The sequence below is a fragment of the Oryx dammah genome, unplaced genomic scaffold (assembly GCF_014754425.2).
Source record: "Oryx dammah isolate SB20612 unplaced genomic scaffold, SCBI_Odam_1.1 HiC_scaffold_8, whole genome shotgun sequence".
Taxonomy (NCBI): domain Eukaryota; kingdom Metazoa; phylum Chordata; class Mammalia; order Artiodactyla; family Bovidae; genus Oryx; species Oryx dammah.
In genome coordinates, this window is record NW_024070192.1 from 33,615,953 (window position 1) to 33,643,866 (window position 27,914).

Genomic DNA, 27,914 nt, shown 5'->3' on the forward strand with positions numbered 1-27,914 from the left:
GGGCCACTGGAGCGGTTGGCAGAGGGTGCCACATGGGGCCCCAAAAGGGGTAAGTGCAGCTGGGCTGCAGGGAGAACCCAAGACCAGTTGGGAGGTGGCGGGAGCCCAGACGTTGGTTGTTCGCTCTCCTACCTCCATCCGGGGTCCAGCTTCCACTTGGACGACAGCCACGTCCCTTCAGACTTGGAGGCCAGCCCAAGCCATCAGTGCCTGGCCTTCTCAGAGGCCACCCTGCCTCTCTCTGGTTTTCTGGTTCCCAAGGCGTCTACATTCTATTCCCGGTGGGGAGGCTCACCTGGGCTTGGTTTACACCAGGGAGAGCAGCAAAGGCTAGAAATCAGGCCCCACCTCCAGCCAGGTGTTAACTATTTACCTGCATCCTCTGCCCATGGGGGCCTGCAAGGCTCGTGGGAGAAACAGATCACCAGAGCGAGTAGGGGAGCGAGCAGGCGTTGACACAGAAGAAGAAAGCTTAGCAGAAGTTTATTCCTCCCAGAAGACTCAGGGCAGGGAGGCCCAGGACCAGTGGTCCCATCCTTTCATCCTTCAAGGAGGCAGAGAGCAGTCTTTGCTCTGTTCAAGGCTTCACAGTCAATGCTGGATCAACCCCAGATCTCCTGGCTTTGAGACAGCGCTTGTTCTGCTAAACCCAGGGGACTCTACAAACCAAACATGCAGATAGACTGATACCTTGGAGCTAATGCACAGCGAGGGGATGCAGGGTAGAGGTCTCTACAACTACAAATCTACAAAACTACAAAATGGTTCCTGGCCTCCCTTCCTCCCAAAATGGGGTACCAGCTGGCTCAGTGAGCAGGTGGACAGCATTCCCAGAGAGAACTGGCCCTTCAAGGGGATGGGTGGGTTCAGGGTGAGGTTATGTCCATCAGCTTTCAGGACAAATTCTCGGCTTTATTAATTCTCCTTCTTTCCGCAGGCAAAAGTAAACAAGCTTTTCTCAGGCAGCCCAGCATGGAGGCCTTCGCTATTCAAACACTGCAAGAATCGACAGGCTCGGATGGACTGAGCTCCCAGGCCCTGCTTCCCAGGGGGCCCCCTGGCCTCCTGCCCACAACTTCCCTCCTGCTGAGACGAGGCGAGCAAGGCCTTTGTGGTTTCAGACCCCAGAGTCCCAGAGCCCATGATCCGGATCTGGCCCAAGTTCTCTGGGGAGAGCATGAGAGATCCCGGGCATCCGGGGACCCAGAGAAAGTCACAACGGGTCTGGCCAAGGACCCAGCGTCTCGACAGGCATCACACTTGCTCACCTAGCCCCTCGGTGGAGGAAGCACTTTGTCAAGGGTGTTCATTGACTGTTTGCTTCCATTGATATCATGTTTTCCAAGGTCCAGAAGAAAGAAAGGAAATAAATAGTAACAAAACCAAAAGGAATGAGAAAACTGAGAATTAGTAAAGTTTTTTCAAAGGAAGATGCTACAACTTAGTTGCCCAGGAATCTTTTGTCTGGTTGAGCTTTATACCAGCTTCTCGTGGACTGTAGAGAAATCTCATGAGTTTTTTTTTGCTTCTCCTCTATTCCATTTGCACATTTCGAATTTGGAAGGAAGAAGCCAAAAACCACCACGAGAAACCTAAAGTCAAGGTTGGAAGGACCAGCAAAGTGGGAGACGAGAGTGAGCGACCATGAAGATCTGCGTTGACCTTGGATGGGCTGTGTTCTCAGCCCGAGGAGCTCATCCTGGTGAGCTTTGCTGGGGCTCATGTCACAGCAAAAGCAAGAAGCAGAACACCATGACCTGAAAGTGTCTTCTTGATTCTCAACTGCTCTGAAACTGAAAGTTGCTCAGTCGTGTCCGACTCTTTGCGACCCCATGGACTACACAGTCCATGGAATTCTCCAGGCCAGAATACCGGAGTGGGTAGCCTATCCCTTCTCCAGGGGCTCTTCCCGACCCAGGAGTCAAACCGGAATCTCCCGCATCGCAGGTGGATTCTTTACCAACTGAGCTATCAGGGAAGCCCAGGAGCTGGATGAACTGGAGTTGTCCCTCTGAATCTATTTTTTATCAAAGAGTGTCCTCCCAGGCACCCATGATGCTGTTTCCTCCAGCCCCTTCCCAGCACAATTTCTCCTGTAAGTGTCCCCGACACTCAACCAAAGTGCTGAAGACCCAGCAACCTAAGTCCACTATGTCTCTGGTTCTCCCCATTGAGGCCTCCAGCACTCCCTGAAATTTTCTGGCCTTTCCTCTTTGAGGGCTGTTTGGTGACTATGAATATCCAAGTTCTGCATCCATTTTCTCAAGTTCCCATGGACCAGCCATCACTCGAAACAATCCAGTCTATTCTAAAGCATTCAGGTGATCACACGGGTACCCGGGCCTCCCCGACAGGCCAACCAGGAGAGGAGCAAAGGGGGCCCCTGAGTTGACTCTCAGGTCCCCTGGGGGGCCCCACTGTCACCATTCTTGCCCCCCATGCCCACTCCTACTACAAGCTGTTGTTTAGTCACAGAGTCATGTCCAACTCTTTTGAGACCCCACGGACTGTAGCCCACCAGGCTCCTCTGTCCATAGGATTTCCCAGGCAAGAATACTGGAGTGGGTTGCCATTTCCCTCTCCAGGGGAGCTTCCAGACCTGGGGACTGAACCCATGCATCCCGTGTCTCCTGCACTGGCAGGCGAATTCTCTACCACTGAGCCACCTGGGAAGCTCCCTACTCCAAGTACCAGTACACAAAAGCCCCATGTGACCCCAGGCCCACAGCACTGGGTACAGCCTGACCTGCTCTCCACCTGGTGCCCCCCTCCAGCCAGGCTGGAGCCCTCTCTGTGCCCAAAGCCAAGGTTGGGTGACCCTTCTTGTACCAAGGGTTGGTGACATCCATGGGCCCTTTCTCACAGTAATATTTCTAAATGCAGAAATAAAATCCACAAGACTACAAAGGAAACTAATCAATACTGAAATACACTTACCCAAATATTTTCAAAACCCTAGATTTATGGTTCAGTGATGTAATGTATGTGTTTCTTTATTAATGATTATAAATCAAGATCCCACAGCAGGGCTGGTAACTTTCATCATTTTTAAGCAATTAGCAAGCATAAATAATATTTCATGATACCTGCACCAACTCTAACATGATGTGAAAACGGCTGGGATTTCTGCAGGTGGCCAAATCTCTGATGTTGCTGACCCGGCTGTGGTTTGTGGCCCACCTTTGCAATGGAGGAAACTCTTTTTTTTTTTTTGGCCACACAGCATGAGAGATTTTAGTTCCCATCCAGGGATAGAACCCAAGTCCCCTGCAGTACAGTGTCGAGTCCAAACCACTGGACCACCAGGGAAGTTTTTTTTTTTTTTCTTTTCGGAAACTCTTGATTTCAGTTAGAGGGAAGGGACAATAAGAGCGTGAGTCTCTTCCTGTCCCGATTCACACCCCTCCTCATTCTGTTTGTGGACCCCAGTGCTCCAAGAATGTCCTTTCCATTCCCACCACCCATCTTCTTCCCTCTCTGCAAGAAGGAATTTACAGGACCCTGGCTTGGATGGCCCTGGGCTAGAAGATAGCTTCGTCCCCTCGCTGGCTGAGCAGGAGGACCGTGGCTTTGAAGGTCCCGGGCTTGGAAGACAAGCTAGCCCTAGGCACTAATAAAGCCCCCTCCCCTTTATTCTTAGAAGGGACATCATCGCAGAAAATGCCATGTGGCTCCATCTTGCTCAGTGCAGTCCAGGGGAACCACTGATACCAGCCAGCACCCTGGTGGTGGCCGGGGAGTCTGGCCCCTCTAACCTCCCTTCCCCAGCCCCCAGCGCACCCCACAGCAAAAGCAGGAAAGCAGCAAGGGGACCGCTTACCTTCGGGCTCCTCCACGCTGCTGGCTGCAGTGGTCGGCGGTGCCACAGGGATCTCTTTGTGGGGTTCAGGACGGAGGGAAAGGGAAACAAGGTCAGAACATGTTATTTTGGACCTTAGAGAAGAAAGAGCACAGTGCAGATTCCTCCCAGCCTCCCTGGGCCCTCCCTCCTGGTCCCACTCTTCACCCCGGGAGATGACAGTCAGGGAGAAAGGGAAAGCCTGGCGTAGGGGCCAGACCACCCTGTTCTCAGCTGGAAGCTGTCCCTCCACCTGGCAGAGACGAGGAGGGAAAGGCAGGACTTTGCCCCCTCTGCTGTCTGTGTGCCGTCTACTTGCCTCGGGCCAGGGGCAGAGAGAGGGGTCCTTAGGCCCCCCCTTACTCATCATCAACAGACTCTGAGCTCAGGCTGACCTTGACTCATGGGTGGGGAAGGTGTCTGTGGCAGGGGTGGCATGTGAGGGTGCTGGGGGGTGTTTTCCACATGCAAAGAGGGGTCTGCACTCTGGTCTAGGTTCCCACGGGCTCACACCTCAAGAGCTAAGGTGTTTTCTCGGCAGGGAGAACAGACTGACAATACAGAAGACTGCAAGGCCAGAGAGAAGTGTGCTCTATTGGGACCGTTCCTCTCCTACTGAGAACAGCAACGCCTTCCTACAAGCTCCAGTCCTGGGTTCAGAAAAGGTGAGGAGCTTCAGCCAGGCTCCAGACTTCACGGCTCCAGATTCTCTTTCTAGTCGGGGCCAAACCAAGAACCCAAACTCCCTGAGTGGCAGGGAGTCACCTCCCCGGCGAGTGACTGTATGAATGTGGGGTCACAGACACCTCCACGAACCCCACTGATTTTGGCCACCGCCTGACTGCTAGGGGTTAAGATCTCCCTTGGACCCCCCAGACTCTAGATCAGCTGCCACCTGGGTCCTGGGGGGTGGGCAAGATGGAAAACTCGGGCCTAGGGGCAAACCTGAGGGTCACCCGCAGAAGCCAGCTCTGCACCTTCAGAAGCAATAGGCAGAGGGGTGGCCCTTGATATGGTGCCGAACCCCTACTCTCGGTTTATCATCGACAGCAAGCTACAGGTGCCCTGTACAGCAGCTCATTAAGAAGCTGCGCTCCCTCTGAGTCTTCATGAACTACTTGGCCCCAGCAGGAACATTCCAGAGGGAAATCCAGACAGCCCAGCCTAATCCTGCAAATCCAGGAAAGGGGCTGGGGCCAGTGGCCATGGAGCCACCCTGGCTGCCTGAGCCTCACTCCTCGGGCCTGGCTCTAGGACGTGAGCAGAGGGCCCCATGGGTCCCAGAGCTGTGATCAAACAGACACAAGCGTCCAAGGTCCTGTCTGGACACCTGAAACCCGGTGCCAGCAGGAAGAGCTCACAGAAATCCCAGGATGGAGATCCCGGGTCTCTAGGTGGTTGGCAGTGACGCTCACCCCCAGCATCAGCCCGCCCTTTTCAAGAGGAAGGGAAAAGGTACAGAGCGTGTTGGAAAGCGGGATGCTTTCTCATCTCCCAAGGTTTCCATCCCTAATTCTGAAAAATCAGCTCCACTTCCAGGCCTTTCCCCTCAGGGATTTGAAATGTTGCTCCCAGCCACTCTGGGAATGCGACAGCTCCTGACACCCCTCGCAGGGAGACCTCGTTTGCTTCCCCTACGTTTTTACAAGCTCGGATGGTGGGGCCGATCTCCTCCCAGCTTTCTAAAAATGGTCAGTTTTCTGGAGGGCCAGAAGAGAAAGATACTCGCAAGCTGTGAGACCCGGACAATTAGATGTCGTGAAAACCATCTCAACCTGCTCCATCCTGGATGGACACAGGCTCAATTTCCCGTGGTTCAGATCTGCGGTATCTGCTGTTACCATGGCAACATCTCCTGGTCGTAAGACCTGCTGGAAGCCACGCAGCCTGGAGTGTCCTGGACAGGCGGCCACACTCAAGTCAAGTGGATGAGGTGTGGGATGTCGAAGACTACCGCCCAGTGTCGGGGGGAGCGGATTCCCTGCAAGATCCAGGGTCCACTCCAAGGACCCCAAGCAGCTGCCTGGTCCCCAGCCTCCTGCTCTGCTTCAGGTTGTTTGTTCCAAGACCCTGGTATCTGACCTGAGAAGCTGGTGCCCACCCAGAGCTAGAGGACACTGAAAACCATAAAGCAGGGGTCGGCCGACTTCTCCAGCAAAGGACCAGCTAGGAAACATTTTGGGCCCTGCAGGTCACAGGGGCTATGTCGCCACTACTCAATTCTGCCATCAGAGCCCCAAAGTGGCCACAGGCAGTCCGTGAACAAGTGAGCCCGGCTGGGTCCCATTAAACTTTATTTACAGACGCTGAACTTTTCCTTTCATATCATTTTCACATGTCGTAAATTAGTAATCTTTTAATTTTTGTTTTAATCATTTTTAAAAGGTTTAAAAAAAAAAAAGCCCAGCCAGCCACACAAAACCAGGCAGTGAGCCAAATCCCCAGGCAGGGTGTGCTAAGCCCTGCTCTGGAGAGGCAGCCTTGTGCCTGGGGTCTGCCTCAGAGGCTGGGGTTGGCTCCTCCTTCGTCCTCCCTTCTGAATTCAGGTCAGCCCTGTATTCAGAATCAAACAGGCTGAGGCCAAGGGCTAGTGCCCACCCAGGCCCCTGGCATCCACTGGAGCTAAACCTGTGCTCATGACACCTCTGCAACCTTTTAACATGTTAAAGCTCTCCCAAGCCAAGGCCCTGAGCCACCCCTGATCTCTCCCCAGGTTCCAGCAACTAAGGGGTTGACCCCCACCTGGAGTCCGTTCTTTTTGCTCTGAATCTGCCAGGGCAGAGGGGCCTAGAATTCCCACAGCAGCAGCCCCTGATCCAGACCTCACTCCCAACCCAGGCCCAGGGCCAAGGTGGATACGGGAAGAGGTGGATATGCTTCCTCTGGCACCCTGGGAGCAGGAGACTGTCAGAACAAAGCCATGGATGGGCCGGCTCTGCTGAGACTTCCTTAGGCTTGGGGGGTCTCACACAGGGCCCCAGTGAGTGCAGAGATCCACCTCAATAAGCACTGGCCCCCAGACATGGGTGACCCTGGGCCCCCACGTGGCCGGAAGGAGGGGCGGCCCGCGTACTTATGCAGGGGGCGATGGGCGAGCGGCTCTGCTGGTAGCCCTTGGCGCAGCGGTTGCAGGTGATGCCGGTCACGCCGTCCTTGCAGGGACACTGGCCCGTGGTCTGGTTGCAGGTCTTGCCAGCAGCGCCCACGGGGTGGCAATCACAGGCTGTGGAGGACACACAACAGAGGGGGTGAGAGGGTGGGAGTGACCAGAGCACACCCTCTTCCAAGGCCCTCCCCACTTAGCGGCACCCTCCCAGACCCCACTCCAGGGGAAGAGAGGAGCCGGGTGTGGGGGGCCAACCCACACACATTCCAGAAGCTCTGATCACTGACCACCTGCCTACCTGGAGACAGGAAACGAAAATCAGAATGGACCAACCAGAAAGGACAGTCCGGGCAGAGGAGTCAAGTCGGGGTGCCCTTCTGAAGGCCCAGGAGGAACACCTCACAGCCGTGGCTGAGTGGGAGGGCAGGAGTCAGATTTGGGGGTATACCTGCCCTTGACAGGCTGCTTTGTGCCCTCTTGCTCCTTTGCCCCCAGCCAGGTCCTAGCACCCATGCATCCTTGCTAACCTCTGGGTGGGAGGGACAGGGTTTGGGGCCTGATGGAGCCCTGGGATTTGCCAGCTCAGAGGGAGTTAGCAAGGAGTGTCCCTCCCAGGGCTGTTGCCCCACTCTGCTCTGTCCAGCCAACCTGACTGGCAGGCCGGCAGTCTGAGATGCAGGCTTCTGGATCACAAAACTCATCAACTATAGCTCCAGGAAGAGTCACAACTATCCTTCACTTAAAGGCCCTTATGAAACTTAAAGACTTGGAGGTGAAGGAACCCCTCAAGGGCCTTGCAGAAAAGGACTGGCCAAGCTGGGACGTGCCACGAGGCCCTGGTTCTCAGTTCAGGGGCTGCTGCACCCCACACCCCTCCTCCAGGTTTGCAATGGGCTAAAGAGCTGCGGTTGCCCACCCCGTCACACTGCACCCCAAGGCTCCCTCCCTATTTCCAGGACCCAGTGACAAAATAGCCAGAGGAGTTTAAGGGGACACGCCCCTATTATGGACTGAATGACTGCATCCCCCCTGCACATTCATATGTTGAAAGCTAACCCCCAGTGTGATGGCATTAGGAGGCAGAGCCCTTGGGAGGTAGTCAGGTAGACGTGGTCATGTGGGTGAGACCCTTATGGTGGGATCAGTGCCCTCAGAAGACGAGGAAGAGAGAAAGAGCTCTCAGTACGAGCACACAGCAAGAAGGTGCTTGTCTGCAGATCAGGAAGCAACCTCCATCAGACGCTAGATCAGCAGGCACCTCCATCCTGGGCTTCTCTGCCTCCAAAATCCTGATAAGTATCTATGGTTTAAGTCACCCCATCTATAGTGTTTGGATACAGAGGACTAGCACATCAGGCCATGTGTACTGTTTGTCCAACTCTGTGTGGCCCCATGGACTGTAGCCCAGCAGACTCCTTTGTCCATGGGATTCTCCAGGCAAACATACTAGAGTGGGTTGCCATGCCCTTCTACGGGGGTCTTCCCAACCCAGGGATTGAACCCACGTCTCTTACGTCTCCTGCATGAGCACGCAGGCTCTTTACCACTAGTGTGACCTGGGAACTCGATGCCCACTAACTCCACGAGGCTTGAGCAAGAACTGTGGTATCTGCAAACACAGGACACCTGCCTCCCTGGACCTAGGCAGTGGACTCAGCGTGGGCAGAGAAGGGGAGGCAGGAAGGAGCCCAATGCCCTCGCCCACTCCCCTGGGGTCTCCCTGGTCCTCCCCCCAGGGAAGAGAAGCCTGGAGAGGGTGAGCAGTTGTCTGCAGGAGGCAGCCTGCTCCAAGTTCACTTGGTGCCAGAGCTGCTCTGTTTCTATTCCAAATGGGAAAAAAGTATCCAAGGGAATAAGTGAGAGCAGCGCTCACCTAAGAGCTACACTAACACCTCCCCAGCGGGTGCCGCTCAGCATGAGGGTGCCAGGCCACAGGTGAAGACCCGGCCTCTCCCAGCTGGCCAGCCTTGGGCCCAGGAGGGGCTCAGGAGAAGAATTAGGAAGAGGAAGGCGGAGGGCCGAGGGTGCAGAAAGGACAGGAATGTGAGGAATTGCTTGTTGAAGTTGTGTCTGGACACGTGAGAGCTTCTGGAAACCCTGGGAGTACGGGTCTGAGGGAGGGGGGGAGGGGGCGGGGTACTCCAAGCCAGGTGAGGGGAAGGCAGGGGACAAGGCCTAGGGGAGGAAATGGAACTGTCCCAATCCCGCCCCTGTGAACAGCAGCAAACCTTCTATTAGAAACTCTGTCAAATCTATCCTAAATTCAAGTTCATTTCCCAGTGTTTTTTCTTCTTCTCCCCTCTTTTCTTTCGGCCTCAAAGCACACTCTGGATGATGCTATGAAGAGGAGATGGTTGGAAGTGACCAATGACCGTAGATCCATCCCTGTGACAGGAAGGGCGATGGGCCACGGCGGCCTCTCTGAGCTGGCCTGATGACAGCAAAGGGCCAGCACAGGCCCCTGGCGTCCCGAGCCCCTGGTGCAGGCGTGGGCACCGCCAGGCGGATATGGACTCCCCAGGCTCCTGCCAGCTGACCTCCCTTGGCCAGCTTCGCAAGCCTGCTGGTAATCCTGAAACCCACACCAAGACATCCTCCCCTCCATGCTGAAGGAACACAGCTGCGTGCCAGTGACTTCTGGGCCTTGGACTCGGCTGGGAGGGGGTCACCAAAGGTTGCATGGTCACTGGAGGGTCCGAACCAAGTCACCCACAGGCCCAGGTCATCTTCACTGAGGCAGGAGCTGGCTGAGAGCAGAATCTGGGGGGAGCAGAGTGCATCGCCCTCACCTGAGGCCCCTCAAAGCTAGGGACCTCTCAGCCCCCTGTGGTTGGTGAGCTGGCAGGGAGGAGCTGGGTGCCCACTGAGATGGGCAGAGCTGAGGGCCAAACTCGGTGATGGCAGGGCAGTGTGTCTGCTTCATGGAGCAGGCATGTCCTTAGGCCCAGCCTTTGGTTACAGGAGAGGGCTCTTTGCTGTGCAGTTTCCAAATCATTCTCTCAAGATCTGCAAAGACTGCGAGCAACTGGCCCTTGGTCTGAGAAAAGAAGCAGGCTGACTGTGCTTCACGCAAATCACTGTTACAGGAAGAGAAGTCAGCAGAGTCTCAGAGGGTCCAGGCGGAGGGGTGGGTGGCAGTGAGTGGGAGGCTACTCAGGTCACTGCCAGGGTGGGGGACCATCCTCAGAGGTGGGGCACTCCTGCAACACAGCCCTGCCACTTGGACCCCTGAGCACGTCCACACCACCACATGCCCCCACATGCCGCCGTCCTTCTAGTCCCCGCCCCAGCCTGTGAAATTATCATGACTATACTGAGGAGGCCAGGAGTAGAGAGACAGAAAGGGCCTGATCTCTTGAGCATGTCACCAAGGGCCCTCGCCCTCTCCTGTGTGTCCCCCTGCACTTCCCATTCTGCAAGGAGAAATACACCCTTCCCTGTTGAAACCAAGGCCAGGTGGAATCTCTTCCGTGCGGTCAAATGCAGCCCCGACACAGACACTTGCATTGCACTCATTCTCAATTCACAGCCTAATGGCCCCAAAGTAAAGACTTTTCTTCAAACCCCATGATTACGGAAAGCTAAGTTATATCTTCTGGGCAAAGAAGGATGAGCTTCAAGGTGTGGGTAGAACTGATGAATAACAACAGCCCACAGCGGGTTCTCTACAATGTTGGACAAGAGAATCCAGCTAGTAAGGCCCACAGGAAGAGTGTCTGAGCTGCCCACCGGTTACACAGGATACTCCAACCCTGGTCCTTAGAGAAAGAAAGCCAAAGGGATTGTGCTGTATCGCCCCAAATCCGAAACACACCCAGACGCACAAACACACATAGATTCCTACAACTCTCAGACACGCAGGCACACACAGCACCACAGGGGGCAGGGGAGAGCATGCGGGCAGGGTGAGCTGGGAGGATGTGGACGTGAGCGAGGAGAAGTCTTCTCCTTGGTGGGGGGTCCGGTGAAAGGGACAAAGTCAGAGCCTCCCGGATTCTTCCGAGAACAGGCTCTGGGTCAGAATGTCTTCTCCTGCAGGAAGCCCGGTTCGGTGACTCCCATTTCCCTGGATGTCAGCCACTCCGCTCGGAGGAGGTCAGGCCCTTCCCCGGCAAGTCATCATCTGCACGCAGCAGGCAGAACCTGGCCCTGGGAAACAGTCCACCAGAGAGTTTTTCCATGAAGAGGAAGGTGAGACCAGGAGGAAGCCCAGGGCCCTGAGAAGGCGGCCGGATCAGGTTTCTCATGAACACATGAGCTGGATGGTAGCCCGATGCAGAGAAGCCAGACTGTCCTTGCTTGGGGTCATCAGCCAGATGCGAACAGCTAAGGACACACAGATGGTTTCAGATGGGTGTCAAGAGACCCAGGTCTGATCCTGCCCTGCCAGTAATGCGGCGTGACCCTGGGCTAGTGCCTCGCTCTGAGTCTCAGGTAGCTCATCTCTAAGGCCAGAAGTTTATACTTGCACTAAAGTTGCTTCCAACTAAACAGTGTCTTGTCCCCTGGGACCGTCACCCCCACTGCTGCAGTCCACTGCAGTGTCCCAGTTCAGGGGACCAGGAACATGCTCCTGCTGCAAGCCAGGCCCTCGCTCCACACCCATGCGGCACCCTGCCCGACACCATGAACTGCTGCACTGGGCTGGACTCTTGTCGCAGATCTGTGTTGTCAGCTATGAGAAGTGCACTGGGGTTACTGAGGGGCCCCACCAAGCGGACCCACAAGGCAGGCAGCCTTGAACCTCCTCTGTGGTGAGGCCCCTGTCCTGACTCCAGGCAACCCCGGATCTGTTCTCAGACCCTAGGGCTTCGCCTTTTCAGAATATCTTATTCTGGGATTTATGGAGGTGCAGGATGTATGGTCAGAGAAGGCGTTGGCACCCCACTCCAGTATTCTTGCCTGGAAAATCCCATGGACGGAGGAGCCTGGTAGGCTGCAGTCCATGAGGTCGCAAAGAGTCAGACATGACTGAGCGACTTCACTTTCACTTTTCACTTTCATGCATTGGAGAAGGAAATGGCAACCCACTCCAGTGTTCTTGCCTGGAGAATCCCAGGGATGGGGGAGCCTGGTGAGCTGCCGTCTATGGGGCTGCACAGAGGCGGACACGACTGCAGTGACTTAGCCGCAGCCACAGCAGGATGTATGGTGGGTGGAATCATACAGCAGGTAATCTTTTAAAATTGGCCTCCTTTATGCCCAGTGCCTCTTCCCAGGTGGCGCTAGTGGTAAAGAATCCACCTGCCAATGCAGGAAATGTAAGGGACATGGGTTTGTTCAATCCCTGGGTTCAGAAGATTCCCTGGAGCAGGAAATGGCAATCCATTCCAGTATTCTTGCCTGGAGAATCCCATGGACAGAGGAGCCATAATGTCGCAAAGAGTCGGACACGACTGAAGCAACTTACCACACACACGTGCCCAGTGCACTGAAATGCATCCGTGTTGCCAAGTCAGCCAACAGCATGTCCATGTGCATCACTGAGTTAGATTCCACAGTACAGACGCACCACTGGTTGCTTGACCATTCACCCACCAGAGCACAGTTGGGCTGTTTCCAGTTTTTGCCAGTTGTGAATAATGCTTTTATCAACATCCATGTGTTGTTTTTTGTGTGAAAGGAGATTTCATTTCTCTGGGATAAACATCAAGAGGAAGCACTGCTTGGTATTATGGCAGCTCCATGCCTCACTTCTCCGTGGTGGCTCAGCGATGAAAAATCCACCTGCCAATGCAGGAGACTCAGGTTCGATTCCTGGGTTGGGAAAATCCCCTGGAGAAGGAAATGGCAACCCACTCCAGTATTCTTGCCTGGGAAATCCCAAGGACAGAGAAGCCTGGAGATCCACAGTCCATGGGGTCACAAAGAATCGGGGCACGGCTCAGCAACAGTGGGTGGGTGGTGGCATCTCACCATGGCTCTAGTCTTTTCCCTAATGCAGAAGAGTGACGGTTGAGGCATTTATCCACCATCCCTGTAGCTTCACCGAGTAGCTGTTCAAGTATTCTGCCCCTTTCTAGCTGAGTGGTCAGTATTGCCTTATTGTGCAGTTTTGAGAGTTCTCCACATTAGCTGGATTCAAGTCCTTGGCCGGATATGTGATGCACAAATACGTCCCCCTGTCTGCTCCTTCACAGCAGAAGCTTCTTACGAGGCACGCCATGAGCATCAGTCTAGTCACTGACCCTTAGCCTTGCTGGTGGCCTCTGTGGCTCTCAGAACTGGCCCTTCCTTTACCTCCCTTCTGACCCAAAGCCCTCCAGCCCTTTCCTGCTCTCAGGCATGGGTACCGCTCCTTGCTGTCCCCATGGCTGTTTGCCCCTGAATCCCAGGTCTCATCTCACAGTCCATCCCATCCTCAGACAGGTCCTCAAGGGATGCCTTGCAAAGCAGCCTCCCCTCCCCACTGCCAGTTACACTATTTCCAGCTTATTTATTTCCTCCATGTAACTCACCACAATCTGTAATAATCCTCTGCTTATTGTTTCTTCTTTATCATCAACCTCCCTCCAGAACACAAGTTCCAGAGGAACCTGTCTGTGCTGGTCACCACTGGACTCCAGTTCCCATGTGGGGCAGGAGATCCATGGATACGGGTTCAATCACATCTGAGATCACTGGCAACTGCAACAACGAACACTCCCCACTTCCAAATTCTCCGTGCTAATGAGGGACGAGGATAATTTAAATCCACAGGTAATCTGCAAACTTCATCTCAGCTCTTTGTCCGCTCCTCCTAGGCTCTGCTTTTCTTTCTCCCAGCAGTTGCTGCTGCTGCTGCTGCTAAGTCGCTTCAGTCGTGTCCGACACTGTGCGACCCCATAGACGGCAGCCCACCAGGCTCCCCCATCCCTGGGATTCTCCAGGCAAGAGTACTGGAGTGGGTTGCCATCGCCTTCTCCCCCCAGCAGTTGCTAAGGAGGCACAAAAGAAGACACATTTCAAGTTGCACGACCTCTTTCCCCCACCAATTTTGGATGAAGGTGCAGGCAGCAGGAAGTGGAAGGGGGAGCCCCGGCATCCCAAACTGGGTTATCTGACCCTCTGTGATCTATTAATAGTTAACTACAGTCTTCCTGCAGCTGATTTACAGGTGAAAGTTTCAGATGTGTGTGTGTATACAGATGGGTGTGTGTGTGTATACAGATGGGTGTGTGTGTGTGTGTGTGTGTGTACAGATGTGTGTGTGTGTGTGTGTGTGTGTGTACAGATGGGGGTGTGTGTGTGTATACAGATGGGTGTGTGTGTGTTTGTGTGTGTTGTCTGCATGCACTGGATGCACAGAGCCCAGCAGGCAAGCAGGGGCTGGATGGTGGAGGAGGTGCCAGCACCCGAGTGACCGACAGTGGGGACCAGCTCGGGCCTTGCATCTGCCTTTCAGCCCGAGGGCCCTCAGATGCTTCGGGTCTTTCTTAGCGGCACTTTCAGAACCACACCTCGACACACCCAACCAGTCCCCATCTTCTCCGCTGAGCACCCCACCCCCACCCCTGCCTGCAGCTGCCAGGCACCCAACTCTGCTGTTCCAGCCGTTTATCAGTTTTGCTCCCAATATCGAGGGTGTGCAACAGCATTAGGGCAAATTCCTCGGGCCCTGTGCAGTCTGGTGGGAATCAGCTTTCAAGTCCACATGAGGGTTAAGCCCCTCAAATGAGAGGGGCCAGCTGTGCTAGGTACCACGCTCATGGAAAGAACTAAGGCCGCGCGCAGCCTGAGCGATGGTCTCCACATGGTGTGCATGCTGACAGTAACAGCAGCTCTGGTTACTCACTTTTCCTTTGGTTGTACCAATGATTGTAACAGTTCCTGGTGTGGTGTGCACGCTGTGTGCCAGACACCTGCTCTACATCATCTCATTTAATCAACTCTGTAACACATGGGATGAGGGACTATTATTATTATTGTTGTTGTTGTTAAGTTGCTCAGTCATGTCCGACTCTTTGCTAACCCATGGACTGTAGCATACCTGGCTTCCCTGTTCTTCACTATCTCCCAGTGTTTGCTCAAACTCATGTCAATTGTGTTGATGATGCCATCCAACTGTCTCATCCTCAGTCATCCCCTTCTTCTCCTGCCCTCAATCTTTCCCAGCATCAACGTCTTTTCCAATGAGTCAGTTCTTAGCATCAGGTGGCCAAAGTATTGGAGCTTCAGCATCAGTCCTTGCGATGAATATTCAGGGTTGATTTCCTTTAGGATTGATTAGTTTGATCTTCTTGCTGTCCAAGAGACTCAAGAGTCTTCTCCAGCACAATTCAAAACCATCAATTCTTTGGTGCTCAGCCTTCTTTATGGTCCAACTCTCACATCCGTACACGGCTACTGGAAAAACCACAGCCTTGACTAGATGGACCTTTGTTGGCAAAGTGATGTCTCTCCCCTGATATCATTTTAATATGTATTTATTTGGCTGTGCTAGGTCTTAGCTGCATCACTCCAGATCTTCGATCTTCTCTGGCAGCATGCAGAATCTTTAGTGTCAGCCTGTGGGATCTAGATCCCTGACCTGGGATTTAACCGGGCCCTCTGCATTGGGAGTAGAGAGTTTTACCCACTGGGTCACCAGGGAAGTCCCAAGAAGGGACTGTTATTATCCCCATTTTCAGATGGGAAAATTCCTAGCCTGGGGCTAGGGACCACCTGCTGCTCTTCTGGTAGCAGAAGTTCCATCCCAAGTAATGTCCCTGTTAAGGGGAGGTGTGGGGGAGAAACAAACATCAGGAAGCTTTTCTGCTCAGGCTGGGGACCCCTGGGGGGGCTACAGGTCCACTGTTGCCCACAGCTTCCGAGGACTCAGGCACGTTCTCAGCCGCTTGCGATGAGCCATGGTGACTGTGAACTTGAAGGGGGCAGGGCAATGACGGCAAGAAACAGGCCGCTCTGAGCCGGGCGGGCGCTGGATGCGGTGGGTAATTTCTCCGTTCTCATCACAATTCAGTTCACGGGAGACTCCCGGAATGTCTTTATCCATCACAGATGGTTTGAGGAGATGATAAATTAATATCGTTTAAAGGGAGGCCTGGCTGAAATGGTTAAATGGTAACGTCTTCTTTGCTGGCTCTAAAGAGAAAGAGCCCCCGAGTCCATAAAGAAGACAAACGATAAACAAAACCGCCTATCCCTCTTGACAGATTCCAGGACGAGTATCACTCACACACCCTTCTGCAGAGAAAGAGGAGAAACTCATCTCGTCTGACTTTGTATAGGACAACAGCCCAGGCCATAATGAGGCCTTCCCAGGGCTGTGAAATCGCGCTGAATAGCAGAGAGTGCAGCCGCCTGCTCCCTGGGCATGTTGACTACAGCCCTTTGTATGCACTAGCGCTGTCTGGTTCCAAACTAGGGGAGGGGAGAAAGAACCCAACAAATTTGTTGCTACGAAACTTCCCTTGGGGGGATGGCATAATGATGCTTGGGACGGAATGCCCTTGCTCCAAGCTGTTCTTGTCTGGGTCCACCCCTGCTCTCAACTGAACAAGGTCAGGTGTCAGCCCATCACCAGCAATGTATGGGTGGCCTCAGGCCCATGCTCGGGGCTCCTCCCAGGCCCTGGGAAGTCAGGGGCTCAAGGGGCCCCCATGACTTTTTCCAGGCACCCTTAGGTCAATGGCCGAGTTGAATCAAGAGGCACTGCTGGCTGTCCCATTTTCCCCATGAAATGCATTTGAGACAGAGCAAAGAAGTACAGCTTTCACCCCAGGGCTACAATCTACATGATTCTGGAAGCCTCTGACAGTGAACCATCAGGGATCAAAATACTGGGATCAAATGCTGCCACCAAGGGAACCATCTCCTTAAACCATCCAGCCCTGGGAAGACAAGACAGTGGAATTCTCCGAAGGTGATGAGAGAGACCCCTGTCTGAAGATCTTGAGGGTACACATTCCCCTGCCAGCATCTGAACAATAGCTGGTTCCCCCCAAATCTCAGGGTCTTTCTGAGTGGGGGAACTGTGGACTCCAAGTTCCCACATCTCTAAGGGGGTGACATCAGGAAAAAAAGAGCTAAGGGGAAAGATGGGGAACTTTCAAGAGATGCCTTTCCTCAGAGTGAAATGGCAGGACCTTTCAGGTCACATTCTTCTTCTCACCAATCAGAGAGCATATCTTCCATGTGTTGTCTCTTCTCACCAATCATGAAACAGAGCCCTTCAGGCAATGCTCTTCCTCACCAATCAGGAGGCAGGATCCTTGAAACACTGTCTTCCCTCACCAATCAGAAGGCAGGATACTTGAAACACTGTCCTCCCCTACCAATCAGGAGGCACTGACAGTCTCACTTCTCCTAACACATTTCCCCAGAAGGATAAGCAAGTATTCTTTCCAGGAGATTCCATCCTTAGAATTTTTTTCCTCTCCCATGGGTCCTTCTCTCAGAGTTAACAGCAAAGCGGTTGCTGTCCAGGGCTGGGAGGAAAGACAAAGCCACCCAGGCTGGCCAAAGCGTTTGAAAGAAGCCAGGACCCCACCCTCACCTGCCTGTATCTGTTCCTCCTGGAAACCAGCACAGGAAGCCTGCAGTTCCACACCTGAACCAGAGTGGCAGAGCCCCAGAGGATGGTCTGCCGGTTCCCAGGACCCTGTGGCCTTCTGAGATCTCACTCTGAGCAGTGTCAGGCCACACACGGCCCTCGTCCCTCCCCACGGCAACAGAGGAAAGGGAGGGGATGCAGATGGCAAGATGACCAAGGCCTTGCTCCTTCCCGACTCTCCAGGGGACATGCCTTTCCTTCTCTGACAGCTGAAACTGGCACTACAGGAAGTGACCACTGCCCTTCCAAACAAAGCCCAGATCTTCTCATTCACGGGTACAGGGCTGCCCACCTGACTGGCCCCGTTGAGTAAATTTTTTTGGCCAAATCCCCAAGAAATCTATGTGCAGCCAGTTGTTTACAAGACCCCAACTCCAATTTCTTCTGTAGAAAAAAGACAACAAAACACCTGGGCATAAGGCACTGGCTACCTTCCAACTACTTTCTCTGAAAACCCAAAGCCCTCCGTCCCTGGTGCCCCTGCCTTCCTGCTACTGTGGATATTTCTTGGGTCCCTTTTCCCAGATCACCTTTCTCAATTTCTGGTCAAACTCTCCTGGGGCTTTCTTACCTGAATCAGTTGTTTTTAACACGGAAAACAGCCCAGCTACCTTAATGCTTAAATTTCTCTCGGCAACCACCAGAGGCAGCCTTAGGTCCACAGAATTGGAAAGAGACCTTGTGTGAGGGAAGCCACCCTGTTCATCTCTGCTCATTTGGAATCTCAGGGACTTCTCTGGGAGAAGACAGACTGGGAATCTGTTTTTTAGAGAAAAGCTTTCTGCAACAGTAGGGCAGACTGCATGGGCCCCACACTCAGAAGGGCACAAACTAGGCTGAAGCTCTGCTTGCCATTTTGAAAGTCTTAGCAATTCCTGAATAAGAAGAAGTCCCATATTTTCATTTTGCACCGGGGCCCACAAATTATGTAATCAGTACTGCACACAAGTGCCCAACATCTGGTGGATTTCCTGTTAAGAAGATGATACTCTGGCTTCATCCAGAGCTAAGCAGTAGCCATAGAAGGACTTCTCTGCTGCAGCTCCTCATCCAGGCCTAGGTTGGCTTGGGTCTCTCCTGCCTCAGGGTCTTTACAGGCCCATGTGAGGACCCCAGCCGCACTGGCTTGTGGTCCAAGAGCCCTCGGAGATGAATATCTTCCCAGGAAGTCAGGGTCTCAGAAAGCAGTGTCCCTAGGCCCCAAGTTTTGGACCCAGAGAGCCTTGGTTCCTGGAATTCCCAAAAACAAATGCATGTGGCAGGGTGGGGAGGAGGAGGGGAGCACTTCTCCCCTCCCCCATTGTCACTAAATTCCCTGGCATTTCATCAACTCCTTGGAGTCATCTGATCATGGCTTCATTTTTGTTAGTGGGAGAAAACAAAGGAGCACAAAGTTAAAACATTACAGCTTGCTTCAATGAATGAAAATAGAGACCCCCGTCTCCGTTTAATTTTTTGTCCTGAGAAGTGAAACTATTTGCAGGTGGATTAAATGCTCCTTCTGAACCCCTGCCTCTCACCCCACTTTCCCCCTCCCCAAGTTGCCGACATCTGTGAAGGTGCGCATCTGTTTGAGTGCTGAGGGCTGGAGGAGGGGGCGGGGGGTGGGGTGGGGTGGGGGGGTGGTGGGCGCACACCTCCAAAGAAATGCATCTGCGAGGTTTTGGTGAAAGAGAGCCCTTTGTGCAGAGAGTAAGCCGGGAGAACATGACCCCCGCCCTGCGGTATGCGGCACACCTGTGCAGACAGAGGGGGCGGGGCGGGGCCGGGAGCCCTGCACCCTCGCGGGGATCACCACCCCTCTTTCTACTCCCTGAGTCGCGTCTCCACCGCCCCTTTGTTCCGGCTTACACCTCCAAAAGGCGTGCATGCACGCGATGATCTCAGCGTGGGGTAAGAATAAAAGAGATAGAGGGGGGGAAATAGATAGACAGATATAGATAGACAGATAGATATAGGGAGAGAGAGGCGGCGCCGGGGCCTCGCCCCGCCTACCTTTGCAGGCCTTGCGGTGGGTGATGGGCTTGCCCAGGTCGCGGTAGTAGCCCTCCTTGCAGTAGTGGCAGTGACGGCCGGCTGTGTTGTGGCGACAGTTAAGGCAGACGCCCCCGCTCTTGCGCCCGGACAGCTTGTAAAGCTCCATGTTGAAACGGCACCGCCGGGCATGCAGGTTGCAGTTACAGGCTGCGGGAGGCACGGACTCGGGTCAGAAGGGGGCCACCGAAGACTCTGGACATCCCCTCCAGTTCCCCCTCCTCCATGGCCCGTCCTCAAGGCAGCCCCTTCTCTGGGAGCTTTTCCTAGGCTCCCCTGTTTGCATCCATCAGCCCCTACGGACCACCTGACTGTGCCTGACCCATTGCCAGGCACTTGCTTCCCTCCCCATGGAGAAGGTTCAATCCCTGCAAAGGATCACCACCTCCACCCTCTATCTATCCCCAGTCAGAGTTGGGAGATGAGACTGGCATCCTTCTTGTGCCCAAATCCTGTTTGTCATGGGCTGAACTGTGCCCCCCCCCCCCGCCTCTGCCCCCATTCATATGCTGAAGCCCTAACCCCAGAATCTCCAAATGTAACTTCTATTTGGAGACATCCTGGCAGACAGAGGGCTTCCTTGATAGCTCAGTTGGTAAAGAATCCACCTGCAATACAGGAGACCCCAGTTTGGTTCCTGGGTCGGGAAGATCCGTTGCAGAAGGGATAGGCTACCCACTCCAGTATTCTTGGGCTTCGCTGGTGGCTCAGCTGGTAAAAAAGAATCCGCCCACAATACGGGAGGGAGACCTGGGTTCAATCCCTAGGTTGGGAAAATGCCCTGAGAAGGGAAAGGCTACCCACTACAGTATTCTGACCTGGAGAATCCCATGGACAGTATAGTTAGACACCACTGAACGACTTTTACTTCACTGGCAGACAGAGGACCTACCCTAGAAATGGGGTCCTCTCTCGTTTTAACGAGGACACTAGGGTGGGCCCTAGTCCAAGCACTGGTGTCCTCTTTTCATAGAGAGGAAGTCTGGACACACAGAGAGGTGGCAGGGGTGCAAGTCAAGGAGAGAGGTCTCAGGAGAAACCAGACCTGCCCACACTTTGATCTTGACTCCAGCCTCCAAATTATAAGAAGTACACATATGTTGGTTTAAGCGTCCCAGTGGGAGGCATTTTACCACTGCAGCCCAAGCAGATGCACGTACTTCTTCTGAGCATCACTTCTACCCATGCACACTCCGCACGTCCTTGCGCTCCAGACACTGACTTGGACTCTCCTTTTCCCCACCTCATTCTGCACAATCTCCCTTCCTGCCATCAACTTGCAGAACTTCCTCCCACAGCGTGGTGGCCACGCTCCTGGCAGCTGGGTCCTCTGGACAGGCCCTCAGCATCCTGCCCCTGGCCTTCACAATTCTGCCTAATCCTGCTTCCCTCTGCCTGTTCCCCACACTAGTGCTCCTGTGGACTTTTCCCCTCCGCTCTGATGCTCTCCTGGGTCTGCCTGGTTCACCCCTCACAGCAGTGACCACCTCTGTGCTCCTGACCCGCAAATCCACATTTCCGGCTTCCACTTCGAGGTCTTCATGTGGACCCAGAGGCGCCTCCCCCAGACCCATTCACTGCTCTCCATCCATCAGACCTCAGTCTCCGCCCTCCCCCCACCCCTGCCCCACTGAGCCCTCCACTATAACCGGAGCAGGAGTTCTGAGCCCCTGTCTGAGGATGTCCAGCACCTACTTGAAATTCAGTGCTCCCCACTGAATAAAATCAAAATCATTTAACACTGCCTCCAGGGCTCTGTATAAACTGGTCCAGCTCCTCTCTCCCACTGTAGCTCTGCTCAGCCCCCCCTCTCTTCTTAGGCTTCAGCTGTATCAAACCCTTTCAGTTTATGGAGCAGGCTGCATATGAGGACCCCTCACCTGTCCCCTCTGTGGGGACAGACATGTGCTGCTCCTTCCCTCCTAGGACTCTCTGCTCTCAAGCCCCCTTCTTATCTGACCGCCTCCTTCCATCAGCCCTTTCTTGGTTTCAATGTCACTTCCAGGCCCATCTTCACCTTCTGCCTGCCCAGCTTACACACAAAGGCTCTGAGCTCCCCAGGCACCCAGGAGGGCCCCCCCCCCCACTCAGCTTCCTCATGTTACCCTGTGACACTGTTACCTGTTTCTTCTTTAGGCTTCTAACTTGGGGGTATCTCCAGCTTAAATCTGGCCTAATCTTGCACACTCTACAATGCAACTTGCTTTTGCACTAAGCTTGTTTTAAATAGCTTTTTTTCCCCCCCTGACTGCACCACATAGCATGTGAGATCTTAGTCCCCTGATCAGGGATTGAACCCGTGCCCCTTGCATTGGAAGCAGAGTCTTAACCACTGGACCACCAGGGAAGTCCTAAATCACCTTTTGTGTAATTGCTAAATATATGTTTAATACCAGACACTTGAAAAACAAAAACAGAAAGGTTAAAAAAAAAAAAAACGCACTCAAATTTCCACCAACTGCTGTTAATATCGGGTCTTTCCCTGCAGGCTTTAATTAACATTTACTCAGCTGTGGAGCTCTTTCTTTCTGACAGACATGGATTATCCATGTACCTCTCGCTTCCTAGCCTATTTTCGCATGATGATGAATATTTTTTAATCTCAGATAACGTCCGTCATAATTTTGAAAGTCCTCCACTGTATGAATACACGAAATGGGCTCCTTGGAAACAGAAGTTGATGCAGTAAAAAGCTGGGCCTTGGGACTTCCCTGGTGATCCAGTAGTTAAGACTCTGCCCTCCAATGCAGGGGGTGTGGGTTCAAGCCTTTGTTGAGGAAGATCCCACATGCCACGAGGTGTGGCCAAAGATTCAAAATAAAAAGCAGCGCCTTCCCGGGTTGGGCAGTTATTTCCAGCTTTTCACTATTATAAACAATACAGTGGTAACCACCTTTGAACACACATATGTGTACTCTGCTCTGATGACTGTCATACAGTAAATTTCTCAGGACAGAATTGCTATGTTAAATTTTGGTGTTTTTAACTTGAGATCCCAAATGCCAAATTGCCTTCAAGAAAGGTTGTCCTGGTTTACCTTCCCTCTAGCAGGATGTGAGAGGTCCTACCTACTTCCTATTCTCCGTACTGTTGAAAAGAAAAACAACATGCATTTGGTATCAGCATTCCTTTTTTTTTTAACTTTTGCCAATTCATCTGGAAAACACACACGCACACAATTTTAATCTGTATGTCTTTGATGACCAGTGAAGTTGGACATTTCTCTGTGTGTTTGTTTTTCTACTTATATTTCTTTTTTTGTGTATGCACTGCCTGTTCATGTCATTTGCCCAGTTTTCAAATAAGGTGGGTTTTTTTTTCTGATGACATCTACTGTATTTGTATGTTTTATATACCAGTTGCAAATATTTTTTACCAGTTTCTTATTCACATACTACTTTGGTGATTTAAAAAACTTTGCCTCTTTCATTTTTCTCTCTGATGTTATGATAAACTTCTTTAAATATTCTTCCTAGAGCCATTCTCCAAATGACACACTATTTACAAGTAGAGATGGATGAGGGTTTTAGAGGACGTGCTGTGTGTGATACAAGAGAAAAGACCTCAGCTTAAGCCTGAAGTCTGGAAGAAGCATCCAGAAGCCAAATTAGGCCAAAGAATGATTCCCAAGAGCTTTACAAGTCTCCCCTCATCACCTCTAGCCCTCAGGGCTGAGTTCAACTAGATACAAAGAAACCTCTTCAGCCATGCCCTGCCCAGGAGCACAGGGAACCACACAAGTTCACTGTCGCTGGGGACTCACTCAGCCAGACTTGGGGAGAGGGTGCTGCTCCGAGGGGTTAAGCCTAGGACCACTGAGCCAGGAAATGGGGGCCCAGGACTAGAGCCCAGGTCTCTCGGTTCCTGGCCAATTGCCCCAAAGGAAAGGACCCAGGTCCCTGGAAGGAACAGCTCGCCCTAGACCAAGGGTCAGAATCCAAATCTTTTCTACTAGGACAGAAGTCACAAGGCCTGGCACAGGGATCTGGAAGGATCTCCACGGTGACACTTCCTTAGGCCTCTGGGCTAGGAGAAAGGCCTCAGGAGCAGTATCTTCTGGTCCATCTCAGAGGCAGATGCTAAGCTGGTATTCCCATCTGCAAAGTCAGCCCAGCTGTCCCCCGTGACCTCCTGGGAGCTCAGCACCCCACTTCCCCACTCCAAGGGAAACCTCTGGCTGGTATCTCTCCTCTACCTTCCACGCACTTTCTACCAACCGAAGCTCTTCCCAAACAACTGGTCACACAAAAGAAAGCTCAGAGACTGAACATCAAAAGCAGGGCTCCCCTGCCCCCTGCGCTGTCTCCCTCCTCCCGGAGCTGTCAGGGGACATCAGTGACCATTGCCCACACTCAGGCTTCTGCAACGCATTTTACGGCTTGTTTTCTTTTCTCTTTGTTTTATTTTCTCTGCACAAATGGAAAAATGCGTTGGGCCAAGCAGCTCACATCTGGAGCCCTCGGCTGCACACAGGGATGTCGCCTGGCTCCCAGCCTGTCCTCTGCCCCTTCCTTGGAAAGACACCTTAATCCCTCACGCCTTCCTGTTTATCTCCTGCCTCTCTTGGAGGCAAAAATATTGGGTATTAGTTCTGTTATCAGATTTCAAGGCGGGAAGGAAAGGGGAGGTTTGTAAGAATGGAGAGGTCAGCCTGGGAGACCAGGGAGGGCAGAGGGCAGCACAGCTTAGAGGAGCACCACTGCACCCTGTCCAGGGGGTCCCCTGGCCACTCAAGAGAGCTGGTCTGGCCTGCTCCCCAAGCACCATGCCCTCCTTCAGCTGTTGCGTGGAGATCGCCAAGGACATTTCACAGACAGCTGCATTTCAGACCCAGAGGCATGACATGGGGACATCTGGAAAGAGGAAGGAGGAGGCGAGCTCCTCACCCACCACCCAGCAGGGAAAGGGGCCTAGGAGATGGAGTCCCATTTTCCTCTCCTATTGAAAGGTCTTCTAAGCCTCTTCACGTATCTGTCACCATCACTCCTTAAGCTTCTATGAACTTCTCCCACCAACCTGGACTGTCCAACCCCTCACCACCTCCAGGTGGTTTAATCAACACACAGGTAGGTGCTCCAGCTTTGTGCCACGTCCAGTGCCACAGGCCCTGAGGGAGACAGGGGCTCCTGGTATCATAGATGGATGGGGCAGATGAGCAAGCTCTTACATGTGGGACAAATGCTCCCCTCAGTGGGGCTGGTTCCTGGAGGATGAGGACAGTGTTCACCCTTATATCTTTCAGCCCACAGCAGACCTCGATATGTTTTCATTGTACAAATGAGAGAAAAAGAGAGCAAAAATAAGAAAGCAAGAGGGAAGATGGATGAATGGATGGATGGATGGATGGATGGATGGATGGATGGGTGGGTGGGTGGCTGAGTAGATGGACACATGGATGATGGATGAGCTGGTGGGTGGGTGGGTAGGTGGATGGATGGATGATGGGCGGATGAATGGATGAGTGTATGGGTAGATGGGTAGGTGGGTGGATATATGGATGGGTGGGTAGATGAGTAGAAAGATTAGGTAGGTAGATAGGTAGAAATATAGGATAAGTGGGGGATTGACACGCTCCACCAAGGCATAGCCTTGTTGCATTTGTGATATTTCTTGTGGCTTTGAACTCCTTTAAACTTGTCCTGCTGTTTTAACTGACTGATTCAGCTCCTGTCTGCTCAAGTGGACTGCAGTGCTCCAAGGAGAAGAACCCGCATTAGAATGCCCTGGACTCCTTCCGGGACCCCAAGGAAGGCCTAGTAAGACCTCACACATCATGGGGACTAAATCTGCACCTGTTGGTTTGATAACAAACCTGTTGGTTTGTTGGTTTTACTAGTCACAGGAGCTGGTCCTCTCCTGAAAGGTGTGATGTGCTAACCCCAGTCCCCCCAGGGCTCTCCCAGGCCCTGGGAGAACCCAGCACACCTTGCTAAGCTGGATCCTGGCCCTGTCTCTCAGAGACTCAGGTCCCAGCTCCCCTGAATGCCATGTAGCTCAGGGCCTTGTTCAATGGACCCCCTCAGAGCTCTGAGTGCAGGGTCCTCCCCACCTTCCCCGCACACAGGATCCATCCTAACATTTTCCCCTGCCTTCCAGGTCAGTACTTCTGAGAAAAGTTGCCCAGGTTAGTCTGGCAGCACAGCAGGGCACTCTGGACTCAAGTATCTGCAACTGAATTGCCCCAAATAACCGGGCCCCCGTGTGTTCCACCCGCAGGCTGGGGGCTTTGTATGCAGGAAACAGTCCCTAGCCCTGGGCCGCCTGAGTGCCCATGGAAGCATAGCTCTCAGACCTGCCATGAGACCCCTCACTCATTACTAGTAAGACCACCCCCCCAACTGTCTGATCCAGCTGTCCCTCCATCAGTGGACCGTTCCATGAGCGAAAATGGAGCTAAAAGCAGTCACCACTTTCACTGGTAAAGCATCTTTCTGATTAAAGATTTCAACGTTACTATCGTTTTAGACCTGTTACTGAAGTCACCTGCTTCAAATTTAACATCTCAGGTGTCTCTCCAGCTCAGCTGAGCGCCTGACACTTTTAAGCAACTTGATGTCAAGATTTCAACAACTTAAATGGAATGGACACATTTCCACATGTCCAGGCTACCGGGGCAGGTGGGGACACAACAGGCACTTACGGGAAGGGGCTGCCTCTGTCTCCAGTTCCTTTGCTAATTTGGTCTGTGGCTACCAGGTGAGGCCCACAAGACCTACTCAACGACACACGAAATGTCCAGAACATTCCAGGTAGGGGATTAGACCGGTGGTTTTCAACCACGGGCCATTCTGTCCCCCAGCAGACGTCGGACAACATTACTACAGACATTTTTGGATGTCACAACTGCCAAAGGAGCTGCTATCAGCATCTTGAGGACAGACACCAAAGTCCTACCCAGCACAGAGCAGACACAGCCAAGTCATCCCGCCCCAAATGCGAATACTGCCAAGTGTGAGAAAGCCTGGGTTAGAGAAATGGTGAATCCCTCAGCCCAAGGGCAGGGGAAACCTTACATCCTTGGCTGCTGCCTGTAATAGCAAACTCTGCAGCTTCAAATGCCACCCAGGGAGCTACAGCCGTTTCTTCCCTCAACAAATGCCAACTGAAGCCTTTAAAAGGACCAGATTGTGGTGTGAGCAGACAAGACAGAGATCTGCCCTCAGGGCGCTTCTGTCTCTGAAGAGAGCCAGACAGCAGTCTGGTAACCACACTGTAGACCTGGAATTTCCAACTGTGCCTAGAGCTATGGGAGCTTCAAGGCTGGCTCAGTGGTAAAGAATCCACCTGCTACTGCAGGAGATGCGGGTTCGATCCCTGAGTCGGGAAGATCCCTTGGAGGAGGAAATGGCAACCCACTCCAGTATTCTTGCCTGGAGAATTCCATGGACAGAGGAGCCCGGCGGGCTGCAGTCAAAAAGGTCACAAAGAGTCAGACAGAACTGAGTACGCATGCTAGAGCTATGGGGGTACTGATGCTCACGGAGGCCCTTCTGCTGAGATCAGATAGAGACAGCAGGGCCTGAAAAAAAAAATCAGAGGACAGACAAGTATTCTTGCTGTGGCTGCAGATGGAACTCCCTGGGAAACCTGTTCAAATGCAGATTCGGATTCAAAAGGGCCAGGAGGGGCCTGGGACTCTGCATCTCTAACAGCCACCCCCACCCCAGGCACTGCTGCTACTGGTCCACAGACCAGCAGCGAAGGTTAGTGGAATTAGAACTAAACTGAAAAGAAACCAGTTGGAACAGAAGCCACTCTGGAGAGAGAGCCCATGGGGAGGCAAAGGTGGCGTCTGCAATGGAGCCGTGGGGGGAGGTCTGCTTTCAGAAGAAACTTCTGAAACGACTGGCTCAGAATAGCAAAAATATCTGAGAGTTATTTTTAAGAATTTGGGGTAGTTTGTATTTCCTTTTATTTAGTCTTTTTCTACTCGGTATACTGTTTATTTAGAAATCGTTTGACCCTTTTTTATAAATGTTAAGTATTCCGCCCCCAGGGGTGGCTTCTTGGAGCCCAGTTCCAGCTTCTCTGAGATGACCAGGCTGAGCTGTCATGGCTCCCCACACACCTGGCTCCCGCCAGCACCTGGGGACACTGTGCTGGGCTCTCCAAGGGCTTCGCCCTGGACAGGGGCTGAGGCAGAGCCCACCCAAGCATTTTTGGGGCCCCCACTCTTCATGTCTACAGATGAGCTGGGCATAAGAAAAATGATCACCGGCATGTGTCAATTTGCAAACTCCAGACTGTAGGTTTCATGTTTACTAATGGAAAATCTGGTAGCCTATAGGTTTATTTACTCACTCAGTTGGTATTTCCTGGGCACCTACTACATGCCAAGTTCCAGGCAAGGGGCTGGGATAGCACAGTGGGCAGGACAAATTTGGTCCTTCCTTACCCTGGCA

The 27,914-nt window shown here is 53.0% G+C and overlaps 1 protein-coding gene across 1 annotated transcript in view; it reads right to left on the reverse strand.

Moving 5' to 3' along the window:
* The window catches only part of NTN1 (netrin 1), a 189,490-nt gene that overhangs the window by 49,158 nt on the left and 112,418 nt on the right, over positions 1-27,914 (reverse strand). Inside the window, exons 2-4 of the mRNA XM_040243374.1 lie at positions 19,474-19,662; positions 6,912-7,061; positions 3,821-3,874 (exon numbers count right to left, since the gene is read on the reverse strand). Of these exons, the coding sequence (XP_040099308.1) occupies positions 3,821-3,874; positions 6,912-7,061; positions 19,474-19,662 (393 nt within the window). The remainder of the gene's footprint in view (positions 1-3,820; positions 3,875-6,911; positions 7,062-19,473; positions 19,663-27,914) is intronic.